At 42.0% G+C, this 18,166-nt stretch overlaps 1 protein-coding gene across 1 annotated transcript in view; it reads right to left on the reverse strand.

Annotated features, from left to right (window-relative positions):
• STX8 (syntaxin 8) overlaps positions 1-18,166 on the reverse strand; it is a 240,326-nt gene that overhangs the window by 86,023 nt on the left and 136,137 nt on the right. Inside the window, exon 7 of the mRNA XM_065897507.1 lies at positions 9,039-9,140. Coding sequence (XP_065753579.1) covers positions 9,039-9,140 — 102 coding nt within the window. The remainder of the gene's footprint in view (positions 1-9,038; positions 9,141-18,166) is intronic.

Genomic DNA, 18,166 nt, shown 5'->3' on the forward strand with positions numbered 1-18,166 from the left:
AAATTGAGAGCATGTTGGGGGCAGTCAAGAGAAACTGAGTGGTAGTGGAAGAAGACAGAGGCCTTGCGATTCAGGTGAAGTTGGGGTCTGAGATGCAGAGCTGTGAGGTGCCCATGAAACCATCGAAGAGTCGACAGAGTAGGTCAAAGAAGACCTACCCCGCACCCCACAAAAAAAGAGCAAAGGACTGAGCCCTGAGTATGTCTTCCATAAAAGATGGAAGAGGAAAAAAAGACAGACAAAGGGGGACGGGATTAGCCCCTTGGCTCTCCACGAGCTGGTCCCATCCTGCCTGAAGAGCTGCTCTAGGGAATATCTCAATCAAGTGAGTCACGCAAATTTTTGGTTTGCTGGTGCATATGAGTTATGTTTACCCTGTACTGTCATCTATTAAGTGTGCAACAGCATTATGTCTACAAAAACAATGTACATCCCTTAATTTAAAAACACTATTAAAAAATGCTAACCATCATCTGACAACGCAGGGTTGCCACGAACCTTCACTTTGTAAAAAAAAAAAAAAAAACCAACCAACCAAAAAAACACCCACATCATCTGTGACGTACAGCAAGAGCAAAGCGCAATGAAATGATGTACGCCTGTACGCTGAAAACAGCTTAAGGCTGCTCCCACCTTGGGTCTAAATAAGTCTACGTGAGAAATACATCTGTAATAGACAACGTGCTTTGTTTTGTTTCTTTCCCCTGGATGTCCCGATCCAACCCCCATTTCCATTCTGAGGGAATGCCCATCATGTGAAGTCTAACACAGCCAGATTCTTCCTCTGCCCAGCGCGGCACTCTTCCACTGACCCAGAGAAGCAGAGACGGTCAGAGGCAGCGGCGTGACTCGGCAGCTCTGGCGGTGGCATCCCGACCTCGCTCTCCCTGCCCAGGGATGGCAGCTCTGCCCCCGGCCCTCCAGCTCCCTGTCACTGCTCTGGGGCTCGAACAATCCTCCACTCAGGAGCCCACTGATCTATGAAGGAGACTGTTGACATAAGTAAGACGGCCAGAGCTGGTCTCTGATTCTGACCCTGGAAGCATCCGAACCAATACCCAAAAGTCCTAAATGTGGAGAAAAGCTTTATGCGTCGTGGAAATAATCTAAAAGCCCCCAAACAAGAGTATTTAAGTCAATGATGGCACATCTATTTGATGGGACGGTACTAATAGTATTAAAAGAAAAATAGGTTTATAAGACATTAGCTATAATTGAAGAGTCTGAAAGAGAATGTATATGCACATGTGTATATATCTATATATGAATCACTTTGCTGTACACCTCAAACACTGTACATCAACTGTTCTTCAACTTAAAAAGTTTAAAAAATACATAGAACATTAAAAAGAACGGTTAAAAATACAGGATTATCATAATCTTGTCAAAATACTATGTAGAGAAAAAATGACTAGAAGTACCAAGATATTAAGGGACTTCCCTGGTGGCGCAGTGGTTAAGAATCCGCCTGCCAATGCAGGGGACACAGTTTCAAGTGCTGGTCCGGGAAGATCTCACATGCTGCGGAGCAACTAAGCCCGTGCGCCACAGCTACTGAAGCCCGCACGCCTAGAACCCATGCTCTGCAACAAGAGCAGGCCCCACTCGCTGCAACTAGAGAAAGCCCATGCGCAGCAACGAAGACCCAATGCAGCCAAAAATAATTTTTTTTAAGTTTATTGAAAGAGTACCAAAATATTAATAGTAAAAGTATATTTTCCTTAAAATTTTAATTAATTCTCAAATTACAAAGTAATACAGGCTTATCATAAAAACTTCTAAAGCTTTGTAAAGAAAACATCAACAAGCTCGCATCACCCAGCTCCAAGCCTGGCCCCCGTGCACATCTCTGAAGTAACCGATGTCACCTGCACCTGCTCCTCCACACCTGTTGTCACGCTCTAATCAACACGTCTACACAGCGCCTACGTGGATCCTTCTGTCTCTCCCTGTCTCCCTCCCTTTCTCCTTGAAATGGCATCACAGTGCACACATCCTGCTTATTGTGGTTTGTCACTTGACCAGACCCAGAAGAAGCTTCTCCTACTCATCCTTCAGACGTCTGCTCCTGTGTTGTGTCCTCCTGGAAACCTCTGGGCCCCTAGGCTGATTGAGAGCCTTTTCTGCCTGCGCTACTGCAGTCACTAGCGATTTACAGTGTGTGTCCCCCCTCCTACGCTCCAAGTTGCCCGAGGGCAGGAATTGTGTGCCCCAGGTACCTTTCAGCTCCAGTACCGAGCCCAGTGCCTGGCACACAGAGTAAATGTGCGTGATTGTGACGCCGATCATATTTATATAAGCCGCTGTTCCCATCTTGTGAATTTGGTGTCTGAATGCAGCTAACGTCTACCTGGCTACCAGTATTACCAAGATAAATAAGTCCCTCTCTTTAGGGCTCCCTTATTTTGTAAACATGCCCTTTTCAGTTGATTTAAAAACTGCTTCCCTCCCAAGACATATCTGCTATAGATTTTAGAGAAATGACTTTTCTCCATTACGGAGATAATAGATACCAGGCAGTGAAACCATAGAGCATAAAATTCTTGGGAGACCTGCTTCTAAAATCCAAGCCCAGTAACTGTGTTGGCATGGAGGGAGAAAAGAGTGAATGAATGAATGGGAAAGGCAGCAGTAAGGTTAAGGGCTCTGGGGGCAGTAAGGTTAAGGGCTCTGAGGGCTCTGGGGGCAGATACGCATTAGTGAAGGACTGGGCGTTTCTCCAGAGACCGAATGAAAGGTGACACGGGGGTGCAGAGTCAGGCACACACGTATGTAAAGAATAAGGGAGCGGGCTTCCCTGGTGGCGCAGTGGTTGAGAGTCCGCCTGCCGATGCAGGGGACACGGGTTCGTGCCCCGGTCCGGGAAGATCCCACGTGCCGCGGAGTGGCTGGGCCCGTGAGCCATGGCCACTGAGCCTGCGCTTCCGGAGCCTGTGCTCCGCAACGGAATAAGGGAGCTGAGGAATTCAACTAGCTTATCTCAACGAAGAAGGGTAAGAAGGAAGGAAACAATAGCTAAGAATATTCTTGATAAACAGTAAGATAAATAAAAGAACTCGCAGAGCTATTCTCTTGCTCCAGGTTAACTGTTTGTGTTTGTGGTAAGGTTTTGAAAACAATTCCTTGAGAGATTAAGTTGTCTCTAAGGTCAGTTCAATAAGCTAGACAACCTGGAATTCAGTTTCTTACCTATTTTGTGTTCAGTTCAAAACAGCTAACATAAGAAAAAGTGGGTTTTGTGCAATACAAAAAGTAAGGCAGCCTCACCACCATCCCGCATATGCACTAGAGGTGGTTTTGACTAACTTCATGACTGGTAATGGCTTCAGCCACAAGATTATAAATTTCAGTTTATTTGAAAAAAAAAAATCGACTCCATTTCTGATTAAATGAGGATGCAAGCCTCCTAGCTCCGTAATATTCCTGCATAATTTACTCAGATCACCACTATTCTCCTCAAAGACCTTTCTAAGCTGGCTTCAAAGAGAGGTAAGAGCCTCTGAGCCTTACTTATTAAGGTGGCTCTCGACGACCAGTTTAAAGCCACATTTTAACGTCGGCTGGCATTTACTGAGGACTCACTGGCACAGTCACGATGCCGCCCAGATGGTTCTCATGCAGTCTGCAGAAGAGCCATGGGACCCTCGTTTTGAGCCATGGAGAGGACAAGCGGCTCTCCAAGTCACCCAGGTTGTAAGTAGCTGAGCCCCAACGGTGACCCCCCCTTCGCCTGGCTCCACGCCCATGCGGTGCGCTGTCCTTTCTCAACCACTGAACTCTTCCACCTCCTTAAGACGACCCCATTCCAAGGAGTGGAAGGCAAATCCAATGGTTCCAGAGAGAGACCTTGTCAATGCAATGTCAGTTGGGCTGATTTCTAACCACATCAATGAGACGCTGCTAAAATCACAGTAACTCTGCTTCGACAACATTATGTAACGGTCAGTATACTGAGAAGCAGTACTGTCCCTCAACCCGAGTCATTCAGAACCCTTCGTCTGGCCTTTCACAATTGGCTGCGTCCCTCAGACTCAGACGAGGCTCTATTTTGAATTCTAATGAGGACGAGGCACAATGAATATTTAAACTGCAATTACAAAGATCCCGCTTTTATGCGGATGTCCTTAACACAAATAACAGATCTGAAAGTACACATAGGTGCCAATGGAAGATATCAGTCTAGTTTGCGTTTAGAAGCTGGAGAGAGACAATAATACTGTTTTCTACTTGATGCTATTATTGGGGTGGGGGCAGGAGAAGAAAAGGGAGGAAAAACCACCCAAAGATCCCAGTAAAAAAAATTTTAAAGCCCAGGCTTCCGAGTGAAAGGTTCACAAAGAGGTGCTTGAATCCTTTGTTAACAACTGAACAAACAAATTCATCATCGGGCCGTTCTGTGTGGCCCCCTTGCAATTGGGTCTGTCCTTTTAACAAGAAATTTCCTCACTGGGAAAGCATCTATGTCTGATATATCAGATGGGCGAGGACGATATGGTGGCGGAAGGAAAACAAAAGACCATTTCACGGTTCACAGCCTAGTTCTGCACTCCCTTAAGTAAAATGATGATGTGCCGCTGTTATTCTCAGCTTACGCAAGTTCTCTTAGTTAAACAGCCATGGAATTAACAGTAACCGAGTTATCCTGAGTGAGTTGCTTAATCCCCACCCCCCAAATAGTTAAAAAAACATACCCTGCTTGCAGTATCATGTACTATGTGTATGTGTTTACATATCAGTGATCAACCTGGCCTTGCACTAGGGAAGAGCAAGTGATTAACTCTTTGCTACGTCGTGAGGCTCTTGGACCAAGCCTTTGCCCCCAGACCGTAATTTAACTTCCATGGCGTTTGGACATCCTTTCGTAAATGTTAGCATTTATGGAAAGGGAATATTTGTTTTCTTCTTACATGTCCTCTGGTTGAGTTTCTCCCCTGCTGGTACCAAATATGTCCACTGAGACTTGAGTTTCAGTTACCTTTTATTTCTAGAAATTGTTTGATCCCGTTTCAAATTTTCTAGGTTGTTCTTTATAGTTCCTATTCTCTGAAGATACTTTCAAACTTGTCATGTCCTTCTTTAAATATAATCACAATTGATTTTATAATCTGCATCTGATAATTCTAACACTGCAAGTCTACGCAGATCAGTTTCTGTGGTCTGTTGCTGATCCTTGCTCGTCTTGTGTGGTTTCCCAATATGCCACGTTATCTTTGAGTGTGTGCTGGTCATTGCCTTGAAATTTTTTTTTTGGTTGATTCCTAGAGACCAAGGATAAACATGCTCTCCCCTCCAGAGAGGTATTTCATTACTTCTGCCAGGCACCTTGAGCTACAACAGGTAAATACAGCTGCCCAAGATACAAATGCACAGGAGAGCCTTTCTGTGACCGCAACTTGCCAGGAACGATAGTTTTTCCTTTTCCTTCTTCTCATCTGTTCAGTGCCAAGGCTGCCTTCTCCACAATCCCCAAGGACAATTTATTTCTGGTACACTTTTATCCCAAGGGTTTGGGGCCCCACTTTAATGGGAAAAGGGTCTCCTATTACACTTCCCAACTAGGGTGGGCCCAGGACCTTACCTTCCAACTCCACTTGCCTACCCCTCTCACAGGCTGCGGAAGCCCCTGACTCCTGCCTGTAAGTGGGCTTTATTAGATTAAAAAAAAAAGAAACTACTAGAAAGTACCTAAGAGTTTAAAGGCTGAAAGCAAAACAAAAGGTCAGGTCAGTACTGTAGTTACCCCACAAAATTTAAAACTGAATTACAATTTGATTCAGCAATTCCATTTCTGGGCATGTACACAAAAAAGCAGGGACTGGAACTGATACCGTACACCCATGTTCACAACAGCCAAGAGGTGGAAACAACCCAAGAGTCCACTGACAGATAAATGGATAAACAAAATGTGGCATAAACATAACAATGGAATATTATTCAGCCTAAAAAAGGAAGGAGATTCCTGACACATGGTACAACAAAGAGTAATATTGAAGACGTTACACTAAGTGAAATAAGCCAGATACAAAAGGACAAATACTGTACGGTTCCACTTATATGAGGTACCTAGAGTAGTCGTACTTGTAGAGACAGGAAGCAGAGTGGTGGCTGACAGGGGCTGCCGGGCGAGGAATGGGGCGTTAGTGTTTAATGGGTGCAGACTTGCAGTTTGGGAAGATGAAGACGTTCTGGAGATACATGGATGGTGGTGGTAAATGCACAACAACGTGAACGTATTTAACGCCACTGAACTGCATGCTTAAAAAGACTTACAATGGTAACGTTTATGTTAGGTATACTTTACCAAAATAAAAACATTTTTTTTTTTTTTTTGTTTAAAGGTCAGGCTAATGTTGCTAAGGGCTGCTAGACCTACTCAGTAAATTGTACAATATACCCTGAGTTCCAAGGCTTAATACTGATCAGGGGGAAGACTTTGAAGTTAATTAATGGGGGTCATGAATACAAGTCTAGCCTCCCTAGACCTTTGGGGCCATATGCTGAACCTCCGTCAATATGCAAAACTAGCACTGCTTGTCGACAAACACATACATAATCGCCAAGGCCCCTTGAACAAATACAAATGCAAAACATTTCTCTTTAAAGTTATCAGGTACCACAAATGATATAAGGATAGTTATGTGGTGCTGCTGTACTATCGATAGAACTGCTAAATAAATATCAGGGGGAAAAATTGAAGGGATGAGAGAAAGAATTCTCTCTGAAGTATTTCCATTGAAAAAAATTGGAGAAATTTCTTCTTTCAGCATCTGTTGCACTGTTGTACCTCCCCCTTCCGAATCACTACATATAATTCTAATACAGATAATATATATACTTATAAGTAAATATAAAGGGGGCATGAGATCAATCCACACTTAACACATTTTAAGATACCAACACATGTTTAAAAAACATGCATTTTAGTAATTCTGGGCATCTCTAAATTTCTCCTGTTTTCAAAAAAAAAAATTAAACAGCTCAGCTCAGAAGATTTTATGGACATTTACGGCCATACAGAGCAACACCAGGTAAAACTACAAAATAAAAAATTGGCAACAGCAGAAGCCATATTCTTCATTATGACGTCATGAATGGCATGTGGTGAGGGCCTCTATGTTGCAAATACAAAATCTTACTTGCTTAGTGCATGACTGCTTAGTGCATGAAAAAGACCTCAGAAAAGTTGTCTCTTAACTGGAAGATTCTTCCTACTTTCAACATATAAAGATAATGGCTAATACTTGCTCGCTGCTTATTATGTGCCAAGAACTGCCGTAAGGGCTGTATATCCCTATCTATCTATTTACCTACCTACCTCTATATCATCTATATCTTTACCTACATTAACTCATTTATTCCTTACAACAACCCTCTAAGGTATGTACCATTATTATTCCCCTTTCAGAGATGCGAAGATCGAGGCAAAGGGGAGTGGGTTTTCCCAAGGTCACACAGCCAGTGAACGGTAGAGCTGGGATTTGAGCCCAGGCTCTGGGGCCCATGCTCTTAACTATCATGCTCTAGCGCCTCTCTGCATAAAATATGGAAATTCAGGGACGATGGCGAGTGTCGGACACTTTACATATTTTATACAATTTTATTTTTATAACCAGGTCATCTATTTTTTTTTTTTTTTTTTTTTTTACAGCCAAGGAAACTAAAGTTCAGAAAGATTAAGTTTATATAAGAATCGAAGATAATAACAGATGGAGGTGGGAGTGAACCCATCTATCTCCATCACCAAAGTTTCAGGATCTGGCGCAAAGAACAATATCCCTATGGTTAGAAGTTATGAGAAGGCCGGTAAAGCAAAATCAAGGAGGCTTTTGCTTTGCGCAGGAAGTAGAAAGAAGCACACGCCTACAGGCGCAGAAGCACAGAGTGGCTTGGTATCTGGTGGATGAGAACTGCCAGGGAGGAGACAGGTGATAAAAGGGCAGTAGGTGGGCGCCTCCAAGTTCCACTTCCTCTGAGATTCCAGAGTCCATATTTGCCCGGTCCTCCATCACCCTGCTGTTCTAGATTTCTGTTTAACCACACACACAGGCAAGGAAGGTAACACTTCTCAAGCTGTGCATCCCAGATGACCCTCGCACAGAGATCCTTGTTCTAAAACTGGATAGATGGGAGGGATCCAGTATATTTTTCATACTGAAAGGGCGAAAAGTCAGGCAAAGCATGTGCTCAGATTAGTTTTCTTTTTAGTGCTACTGCACTTCTATTTATAACAAAGTTATTAGCCTTATAAACGTGGTACATCTTTGTGAGATGAAGCATCAAATAACCATGACTGTGGTTACTGCGAGTGTCACCACCATTCATTGTCACTTACCTGTGGGCAAGGCACAAGCAAGAGATCATTGAAACCCCACAAACACGTGCATCAGAACTTCTGCCGGAGAGCAAGGACCCACATCGGGAGTGCCTGGTGCGCTTGTTAAATGATGAACGCTCTTGAGCCCCAACCTAGCCCTACTCAATCAGAATCTCGACGGGAGGGCCAGGGAATCAGCACTTTAAGAGTCATGCCCAGTGATTCTCATTTTGGCCTGTGTTTCCTCATTTTACGTACAAGGTATTAAGAAATGATAACTTCACTAAATAACAGGATATACACTCATCTGGACTTTAGAATCTGTGCTCTTAACTGCTCTATAGCTCAAGCTTCAACAATGAAGCCTGTGACTAAAACAGGCACAAAACAAGCAAGATCGCCTTTAAAACCCATGAGATCTGTCACCACCAGCCTGCGTGATGTCACAGAATTTCCCAAACTGTTATTTTCGGTAAGTATACAGGAAGGTTTCTTACTTTAAATTAAAAAAAAGATTAACAACGCATTATACTTCCCCTGTCCTCATAACAATTCATTTCATTTTAACAAGATTTAGGGATCTTCTAGCAATTTCAATGCTTCATCACATGAAACTGGCTGTACTAGAAGAGCAACCAAATCCCTGCGGTAAAACGAGACCAACGTGGGAAGCTTATCCGCAAATGATTAGAGAGGCAGAGCTATAACTACAGCAATCTCTTACCACAAGACGTGGACTTCCTGTCCACCAGATTCACACGCCTGGTTTCGGTGCGAAGTTTCTCATCGGTATTCTCCACCAGGTTGGCAAGGTCATCAATTATCTCTATAAAGGAAAACAAAGATGCATGGTTAATACTCCAAAAATACCTTGGCTCACATCAGTCTCATAGCTGTGGTGGTCCTTCCTAGTAATAATTCTCTCAACTGCAGTGAGTGAGAAGCTTTTAAAGAACTCATGTATATTCTCTGAAAACTGCAATTCTGATTCATTAAAGGTTGGGGGTGGGGTCGGGAGGGAAGGAGTAGTAAAGAAAAAAACGAGTTCAACACAATTCCAGGAGACAGAGGAGAAATGTCAAAAGTTCAGGGGAAAGAAAGCATGACCCAACAAATTTATGCCCAGCCAAGTTGTCACTGGAGTATAAAGACGGCAGACAGACGGTATAGAGGACTTCAGGGACCACTGGGATCCTTCTTAAGAAAACTACTTGATGATGAAATCTAGGCAACCGAGAGGTGACTAAAAATACAGAACTCTGGGCTGGAGAAGCCAGAGGCCATGACATAAGAGATGACGGCGAGAACTGAATCCATTTAAATACTGAGCTGAGAACAAATAAGCATATGGATTAGGTTACAGAAAAGTAGACAAACATAATAAACAGTGACAATGGAATTATAGGTGAAAAGCAGGAAGCAGTTGAGGGGCGGTGGCAGCAGCTAAGATGTTAATTTCTTCATCACTCTCAGCAGGGTCATATCAAGCATGTTGGAAAGTAAAACATAGAGACTTACAGCTTTGTAAAAATCACCAAAGCTTCAATGTTTTACATTATTATTTTGTTAACCTTAAATGGATCTTTTAGCAATTACTACCTCTTGGAGAGAACTCTTCATGTAAAGTTTTGTTTTTTGTTTTTTTTTTTTGCAGTACCCGGGCCTCTCACTGTTGTGGCCTCTCCCGTCGCGGAGCACAGGCTCCGGACGCGCAGGCTCAGTGGCCATGGCTTACGGGCCCAGCCGCTCCGCGCGCAGCATGTGGGATCCTCCCGGACCGGGGCACGAATCCGTGTCCCCTGCATCGGCAGGCGGACTCTCAACCACTGCGCCACCAGGGAAGCCCCTGAAGTTTATCTTTTAAAAGTGAAATTAAGCACTTAATATTAAAATAGCATATATAATATGACCCTAATTATGTAAAATTATTTCTATCCCTCCTTTTATACATAAGAACCTGTAAGGATATATCCAGACAACATTAACCTAATGTTAATAATGACTATTTCTAGGTGGTGTGATCCTGGGTGATCTTCCTTGTATTAACTGTTTTATTTGAATTTCTTATAATGAGCTCTATATACTATTTTTTTCCCCAGTTTTGGTTCTTTTTCCTCCCTCCTTCCCTCTGTCCCTTTTTAGTGATTGCTTTAGAGATAAGTTGTCCAATACGTTACCATTTTTCTTAAAGAATGAAATAAAACCCACAAGCAAGTCAAAGGAAGCTTTCAGAAAGTTGTTTGAGCTCAGTTTTGACGGCCATGTATGTGGGTGAAGCAGGAATAGTGCGACTCATGCAAAAAGAGTAGCATGTGAAAGGCACAGAAGAGTTGGGAGGTCTTTCTTCCAGCTCCTACAGCACTTCCTACAATCTTTTTACTTAGAGACCCTTTTTGTTTGTATTGAATGATCTGTTTGCATGTCTTTTACAGGAGTATGACAGACACTAACTTTTATTCATCTCTGTATCTCCTATCCCTAGGAGAGTGCCTAATATACAGCAAGATAAATACTAAAAGATAAAGGGTGTGAATGGAGTGTAAAAGATAAAAGCATTGAATAATTTCAAAGCATTGAATAATTTGCTGCTTCTTAGAAAAGTGGAACTAAGCCAAATTTGCCCAATATTATCTGTACAACACCTGCCTAGAAAATATTTCACTATTATTTAACGATCCTTTCATAGCTATTTCCTTGTATTCAATGACATACTCTCCCAGTTTCCCTTTCACTTATCTGTAAGCTCTGTCTAGTCTCCTCTTGCTCTTAAATGTTGGTGATCCCCAGAACTCTGTGTATTTCTATTCTATTTTAGTTTTAAACTTAAAATTTTAATATTTAAATTTAAAATATTTAAATTCAGTAATTTAGATATTTTAATATTTAAAATATTAAAATTTAATTTAAATATTTTTAAATTAAAACATTTTTTTCTGCTCTACATAGCTCTCCAAAACTCCTTGACTCATATAGCCAACTGCTTACTACTTATCTCTACCTTGAAATTCCTACAAATATCTGACTCTCAAGGTCTCTAAAACTAAACTCTTCATCTTCCCTCAAACTGGACTCCCCTATCTTCACTGCCTCAGTTAATGGCACCACCATTCATTTTTGCTTGCCCAAGATGGAAATCTTTTTTTTTTTTTCCCCCTGTGTTGGGTCTTCACTGCTATGCACAGGCTTTCTCTAGTTGCAGCAAGCGGGGGCTACTCTTCGTTGCAGTGCATGCGCTTCTCATTGTGATGGCTTCTCCTGTTGCAGATCACGGGCTCTAGGTGCACAGGTCTCAGTAGTTGCAGCAAACGGGCTCAGTAGTTGTAGCGCGCAGGCTCTAGGGCACGCAGGCTTCAGTAGTCGTGGCGCACAGGCTTAGTTGCTCTGCAGCATGTGGGATCTTCCTGGATGCACTGGCAGGCGGATTCTTAACCACTGTGCACCGCAATCAGTAGCCCCCGCTCGCCGCAACTAGAAAAAGCCTGTGCATAGCAACAAAGACCCGACGCAGCCAAATATAAATAAATAAATTTATATTAAACAAAACTGACAATACTAATTGTTGGGGATGATTTGGCACAAAGTTAACTGAAGAAATATTTGTCTGTTCTACTCCAGCTAAGCATATATCTACTCTATGACCCAGAAATTTCACCCTTAGGAATTTACCAAACAGGAATAGAAACATGTTTCTCAGAAAGACCTGTACAGGCCTTCCCTGGTGGCACAGTGGTTGAGAGTCCGCCTGCCGATGCAGGGGACACGGGTTTGTGACCCGGTCCGGGAAGATCCCACATGCCGCAGAGCAGCTGGGCCCATGAGCCATGGCCGCTGAGCCTGCGCGTCCAGAGCCTGTGCTCCGCAATGGGAGAGGCCACAACAGTGAGAGGCCCACGTACCGCAAAAAGAAAAAAAAAAAAACCTGTACAAAAATATACCCAACAGCGATACTCATGAGAACCCAAAACTAGGAACCACCTAATATCCATCAATAGGGGAATGGATAAGCCAACTGTGGTATCTGTACTGTTCAGTAATAAAAAACAAAGAGCTGCTTATAACTGTAACAACTGTTACTTTGTTGGCTAAATAAAAAATAAATCTCAAAAGCATTTTGTTGGCGAAAATAAGAAAGTAATATATACTTAATAATTCCATTTATATAAAGTATGAAGACAAACCTAATCTACTAGATAGAAATCAGAAAGCAGTTGCCTCTGGGGTGGGGATGGAGGGGACTGACTGGAAAGGGAGAAGAGGGAATTTTCTGGGACGATGGAAATGCTCTAAATATTCTCACAAACGTATGCCGTTGTCAAAATGCATGGACTGAACACTAAGGTCTGTACACTTTGTTGTATGTAAATTATACCTCAACTAAAAATGTAAAGCAGAAACAACAAGGACCTATTGTATGGCACAGGGAACTATACTGAATATCTTGTAATAACCTACAATGGAAAAGAATCTGAAAAATATATATATATACAACTGAATCACTTTGCTATACACTTGAAACTAACACAACATTGTAAATCAACTATACTTCAATAAAAAGTTGTTTGAAAAAATATATATATATAAATTAGAAAAAAAAATTGAAGTTTACAGTATCATGATACTTCCAGGATTTTCCAGAAAGGAAGAAAAAAGGGAGGGAGGGAGGAAGGCGGGCAGGCAGGGAGACCTGCTGCGAAGACAAAGCAAAATGACTTAGAATAACAAAATTTTCCAGCTGCAAGAAGTCAGGGGATCATCTTGTAGCTCCTCCCCCTTAACAATCCCCCTCCGACCCAGCTCCCCACCCAACCCCGTGCCAGTAACAGGGAAGCTCGTGAGAAAATCAATTCCATGGCTGAGCTGGAAGGTGCCTGTAATTATAAGTTTCTATATTTCGAGCTGAAAATCTGCCTGCTTTTAACGTTCACCTTCTATTTCTAGAACAACACAATTCCAGTGTTCTTCCTTCCAGAAGACAATTCTCCTCGTATAACTCCTTAGTCTTGTCTTCTCAGCTACAGACACTTAGCTCTGAACATTAACAGATTGTCAGAGGAAGCGATTTCTAGATCTCGTGACATCTTGATGCACTGGACACCATATTCATCCTAAAATGTGACGCGAGGACTTGGATCCATCGTTTCAGGTTCTGTCCAGTCAGCACAGAACACACTGAGTTTAGACAGAGTCGCATATATAAAAGTCGGTATTTTTAAGTTCCATTCCTCGTGTCCTATCAGGATATTCCATAGTAAAAGCTATGCTTCCTGGAGTTGCTTGGTCCATTGTTCTCATGCAAACGACTACAGCTGAGATTGCATGGTATCTTTTAATGTCTCAACATGTAATATAAAATTTACACTTAATAAGCTTCTAGCACTATAAGAAAGTCAAGTGCAAAATACTCCTTGTCAGATACTAAATACAATATGTCAGCTGTTATATGTTAACTGGGTTTCTGGATAGAGTTCTCATTAAATTTGTAAATATTCATAACAGAGGTAAATACAAAATCGGTAGAAGATTAGCTAAGCAAAAATCAGTAGTCAACACTGAAGGGGTTAATGTTTTCATCTCAGACCAAACACAGAGTTTTTCATATTGGTTGGTAAACCTCATCTGATTACTAGTTTGCTTTAAAAAACAAACAAAAAACCCTCCATTTTTAGGTGATGAAAATCATTTAATAGCAGTTTATAAATGAGAGGGGGAAAAGTATAAAATTATCCACACACCCCAGTAACCACTCCTGTGGATTCCCTTCTAAGATTTGACATAAACATATGTTTTTTTCTTTTTGTCGGTACGCGGGCCTCTCATTGTTGTGGCCTCTCCCGTTGCGGAGCGCAGGCTCCAGACGCGCAGGCTCAGTGGCCACGGCTCACGGGCCCAGCCGCTCCGCGGCACGTGGGATCTTCCCGGACCGGGGCACGAACCCGTGTCCCTTGCATCGGCAGGTGGACTCTCAACCACTGCGCCACCAGGGAAGCCCTGTATTTTTATATCATTGCAACATATGAGCCTTTTGCCCCCTGTTAACATATCATTTGTACGCTTTCGTGTTGTTACACAGTCTTCACAGTTATAATTTCTAATGGTTACAAAATATTCATTCCATTAAAATAAACATTCATTAAAAATAGCCCATTATGGGATATGTAGAATGCTTCTATATTTCCACATAATGAGTCAATGAATTCTTTCCTCCATTATCATCTTCCTTCTTTTCTATCGTTTTCTTAATTAAGCGTGATTCTGACTGCCACATGGACTTTGAAACATACCGCCAAGTCACTTTTTAAAAGGTTTGCACTGCCACTGCTGTTGGTTGGTTTGATCAAATTCACTCGTCAGTATGACCTCAGAAGGCGATTTCCAAGGGCAGGGAGCCTGGGAGAATTCCCACCTTGCAGCCTAGTGGCTTCTAAGGGGGGAATTTCCCCAACCACAGTCAGTTACGAGCAAATTAAACACAGGTTAAGAAAGAACCAGCTGACTCTTTCAGATCCCTCCAAGTACAGCCTCCAAAGAGCAATTGGTATTTTACTTCCCAGTAAGTATTTGCACTTGGTTTCGAGAAGGAACTTATGTTTCTGTCACGTGTTCATTCGAGATACCAAGTGCCATTCCAACACAGAAAGGAAAAAAATGGACAAAAGAAAGTATTTTCGCATCAAAAAGCGGTGAGAAATATTATACGGTGCCAACACAGCTGGATCCAAATATATTTAATTTTCTTCTAGGCTCGGTTACAGTCTCAGTAACATCTACACAAGGGCAGAGAGTATGCTGCGTATTTTCAGATAAATTTGGTTCCTTTTGCACTCATAATGGATGCTGGCACTCGCAAAGTCATTATGCTTTTATGCCTTTCACTTAATTGCTAATGACGTCTGAAGACAAGCATTAAAAAAACCAAACGGTGAAGAAAGAGCTTTTCTTGAGGGCATTAGTTTAACTCCCTTTATTCCCTACAATGGAAACTAAACATGGGGTGGGTGATAACCTCTAATAATACACTTTTCTGTACACTAGGACACCAGGAACAGAAGGACAGACCGATCTGTGACTCAGCTAGAGGAAAAGTAACACGTTGGCCAAGGCACCCTATGGCAGGGCGGCTGGCAGGGAGTCCCCGCACACCCAAGCAGAGCCTCTGGGAGCACTCGAGCTTCGGAGGCCTAGGAGAAAGCCCCTTGGCCATACCTGCTCCCATTTTAAGCAGGAACAGGTGGGCCAGGCTGGGCAGAAAGCACAGGCTCCTTTCCTTCTTCCTCCCCACCATCAACCCCACGGCCTTTCAGTCTTTCATCCAGGCTGAAACGTGTGTAACAGAGGCTTATGCTGAGTTAGAACCCTTCCCAACTTCTTACAACAGACAGACACTGACATGTGTGTGTGAAGATGAGCAAAGAGCCAACAGGTGTAAATAAAGAGGGAGCATCTGCTCCCCCTCCCTCACCCCTTTGGCCCTAGAAAACACAATTCCTTCCAGAAAAGGACAAGGCTTGAGAAACTGGTTTCTGTTTTTAAAACAAGATTCAAGAGGACACTAAATCAACACAACAGAACAGAGAGCCACAATGAGGGACCGACCTAAGTTACTAGAAACAGTGCTCCAGGTAGAAACACACTTGTCAAATCAAAAACCGCAGTGAAGGCAGTTAAACAGATTGTAATCTAAATAAAAGATTTAGTTAGAAAACAAACTGGAATAGTCTCCCAGAAGTCACAGAAGGAGGTTACAGAGGACAAAATATGGAAGGAAAAAAATAAGAGACCGAGATAAACACCCAGGAAAACAGAAGGAGAAACAGTGGCCAAGTAAATAATAAAAGTTCCTCTTAAACCAGAACCCGAGTCTCATAATAATCAAGATCAAATCCCAAATTACTCAGTACACGAAGTACCAGAAAACCTCAAGATGCATCAGAAAAGACAATCAGCAGATGCCGAGGCTGAAATGACACAGCTGTTGGAATTATCTGACAAAGACTTTAAAGCAGCTATAATATAAATGCCCCAACAAGTAAAAGTGAACACTCTTGAAACAAAAGTTTCAGAAAAAAATTAAAAACAAAAAAAGCAGAAAATATAGAGGAGAACCAAATGTGAATTGCAAAACTGAAAACTACAAGAATCAAAATTAGAAAAACTCACTGGATGGGCTCAATAGCGGAATGGAGATGACAGAGGAAAGAGGCAGTGAACTGGATGACAGGTCAAAAGAAACAATCAAATCTGAACAATGAGGAGAAAAGGCAGGGGGATGACCATAGCCTTAGGGACCTACGGGACAGTACCCAAAGGTCAAGCATTCATGTCATCAGAGGCCCAGAAGGAGAAGAAAAGAGTGTGGGGCACAAAAATATTTGAAGAAATACGGCTGAAATTCTTAAGTTTGACAAAAAACACAAACCTATACATTCAAGAAGCTCGGAAAACCCCCCAAAAGATAAACACACAGAAATCCACGTCTGGACACATCAAACCCAAACCACTGAACACTAAAAACAAAGGAAAAAATCTTGAAAACCACCCCCCAAAATAACATATTACTTCTAGGAAAACAAAGATTTGAAAGACTGTGGATTTCTCACCAGAAATCATGGAGGCCAGAAGAATGTATAACAACATTTTTAAAATGCCGAAAGAAAACTGTCAACACAGAAGTTTATATCCAGCAAAAATATCCTTTGGGGATCAAGGTGAGAGAAAGGTATCCTCAGATGAAGTGCTAAGAGAATTTACAGACCCCACACAAAAAAACTGAAGGCACTTTTTCAGACAGAAAGGAAATCACACCAGCAGAAAATCTGGTACATCAGAAATGAAGAGCAACAGAATGATAAACATTTGGGTAAATATAATAGATCCTTCTCCAATTAAGTTCTTTAATTATCTGACAGTTGAAAGCAAAACTTACAACATCTGGTTTTCAATGAACATAAGTATCATACACCATACTGACGGGAGGGAAGGGTAAAGGGACCTTTATGGTGGTATGGTTACTATACCCCACTAGACATGATAAAATATTGATTCTAAGCAGACTGTAGAATGTTAAGGATATATATTGTCATCCCTAGTAACCACAAATACAATCTGTACAAAGATATATAGCAAAAAGCGCAACAGAAAAATAAAAATGGAACACTACAGAAGTTCATATGTGTGATTCCATTTATATGATAGTCTCCAAAAGACAAAACTATACTGATGGAGAACAAGCCAGTTGGTGATCACCAAGGGTTAGGGATGGGGGAGGGAACGACGGCAAATGAACAGCACAAGGGGTGATGGAACTGTTCTGTGTCCTGTCTGTGGTAGTGGTTACACAAATCTATACATGTGTTAAAATTCACAGCACTACACAAACACACACACAGTCGATTTTTCTGTATGTTAATTTAAAAATTCAAGTTAAAGATATAATGAACAAAGAGAGGTATGGGTAAAGGAAGAACATCAGAGAACGCTAGTGCTTAAAGAACAAGAGGAACAAAAACTAGAAACAAAGGAGGAGGGTGAAAAAGCAGAAGAGAATGCTGTCCTAGAGGGCAGCACTGCAGAAAAGAGGGTGGCACATACCATGTGTATGGACTGGTAATCGGGCCATTGCCATGGACTGTACTGAGAGCCGCTGTGGGTGGGGGAAGAAGGGGGCAATTTGCCTGAGTTGCAGGACTGAATGCAGCCGAAGTGTGGGGAAAGGAAAATGGTAAGAGGACCCTAGTGTGTTACTGAAAACTCCTAGAATGTAAAACCAAAACGCTAACTACTAATATTTACTGAAAACTTGCCAGGTGCTAAATCACTGTTTTTTAATCTTGAGTTGTATCTAGTTCATTATAA

This window comes from Phocoena phocoena, chromosome 19, assembly GCF_963924675.1.
Source record: "Phocoena phocoena chromosome 19, mPhoPho1.1, whole genome shotgun sequence".
NCBI classification, from domain to species: Eukaryota; Metazoa; Chordata; class Mammalia; order Artiodactyla; family Phocoenidae; genus Phocoena; species Phocoena phocoena.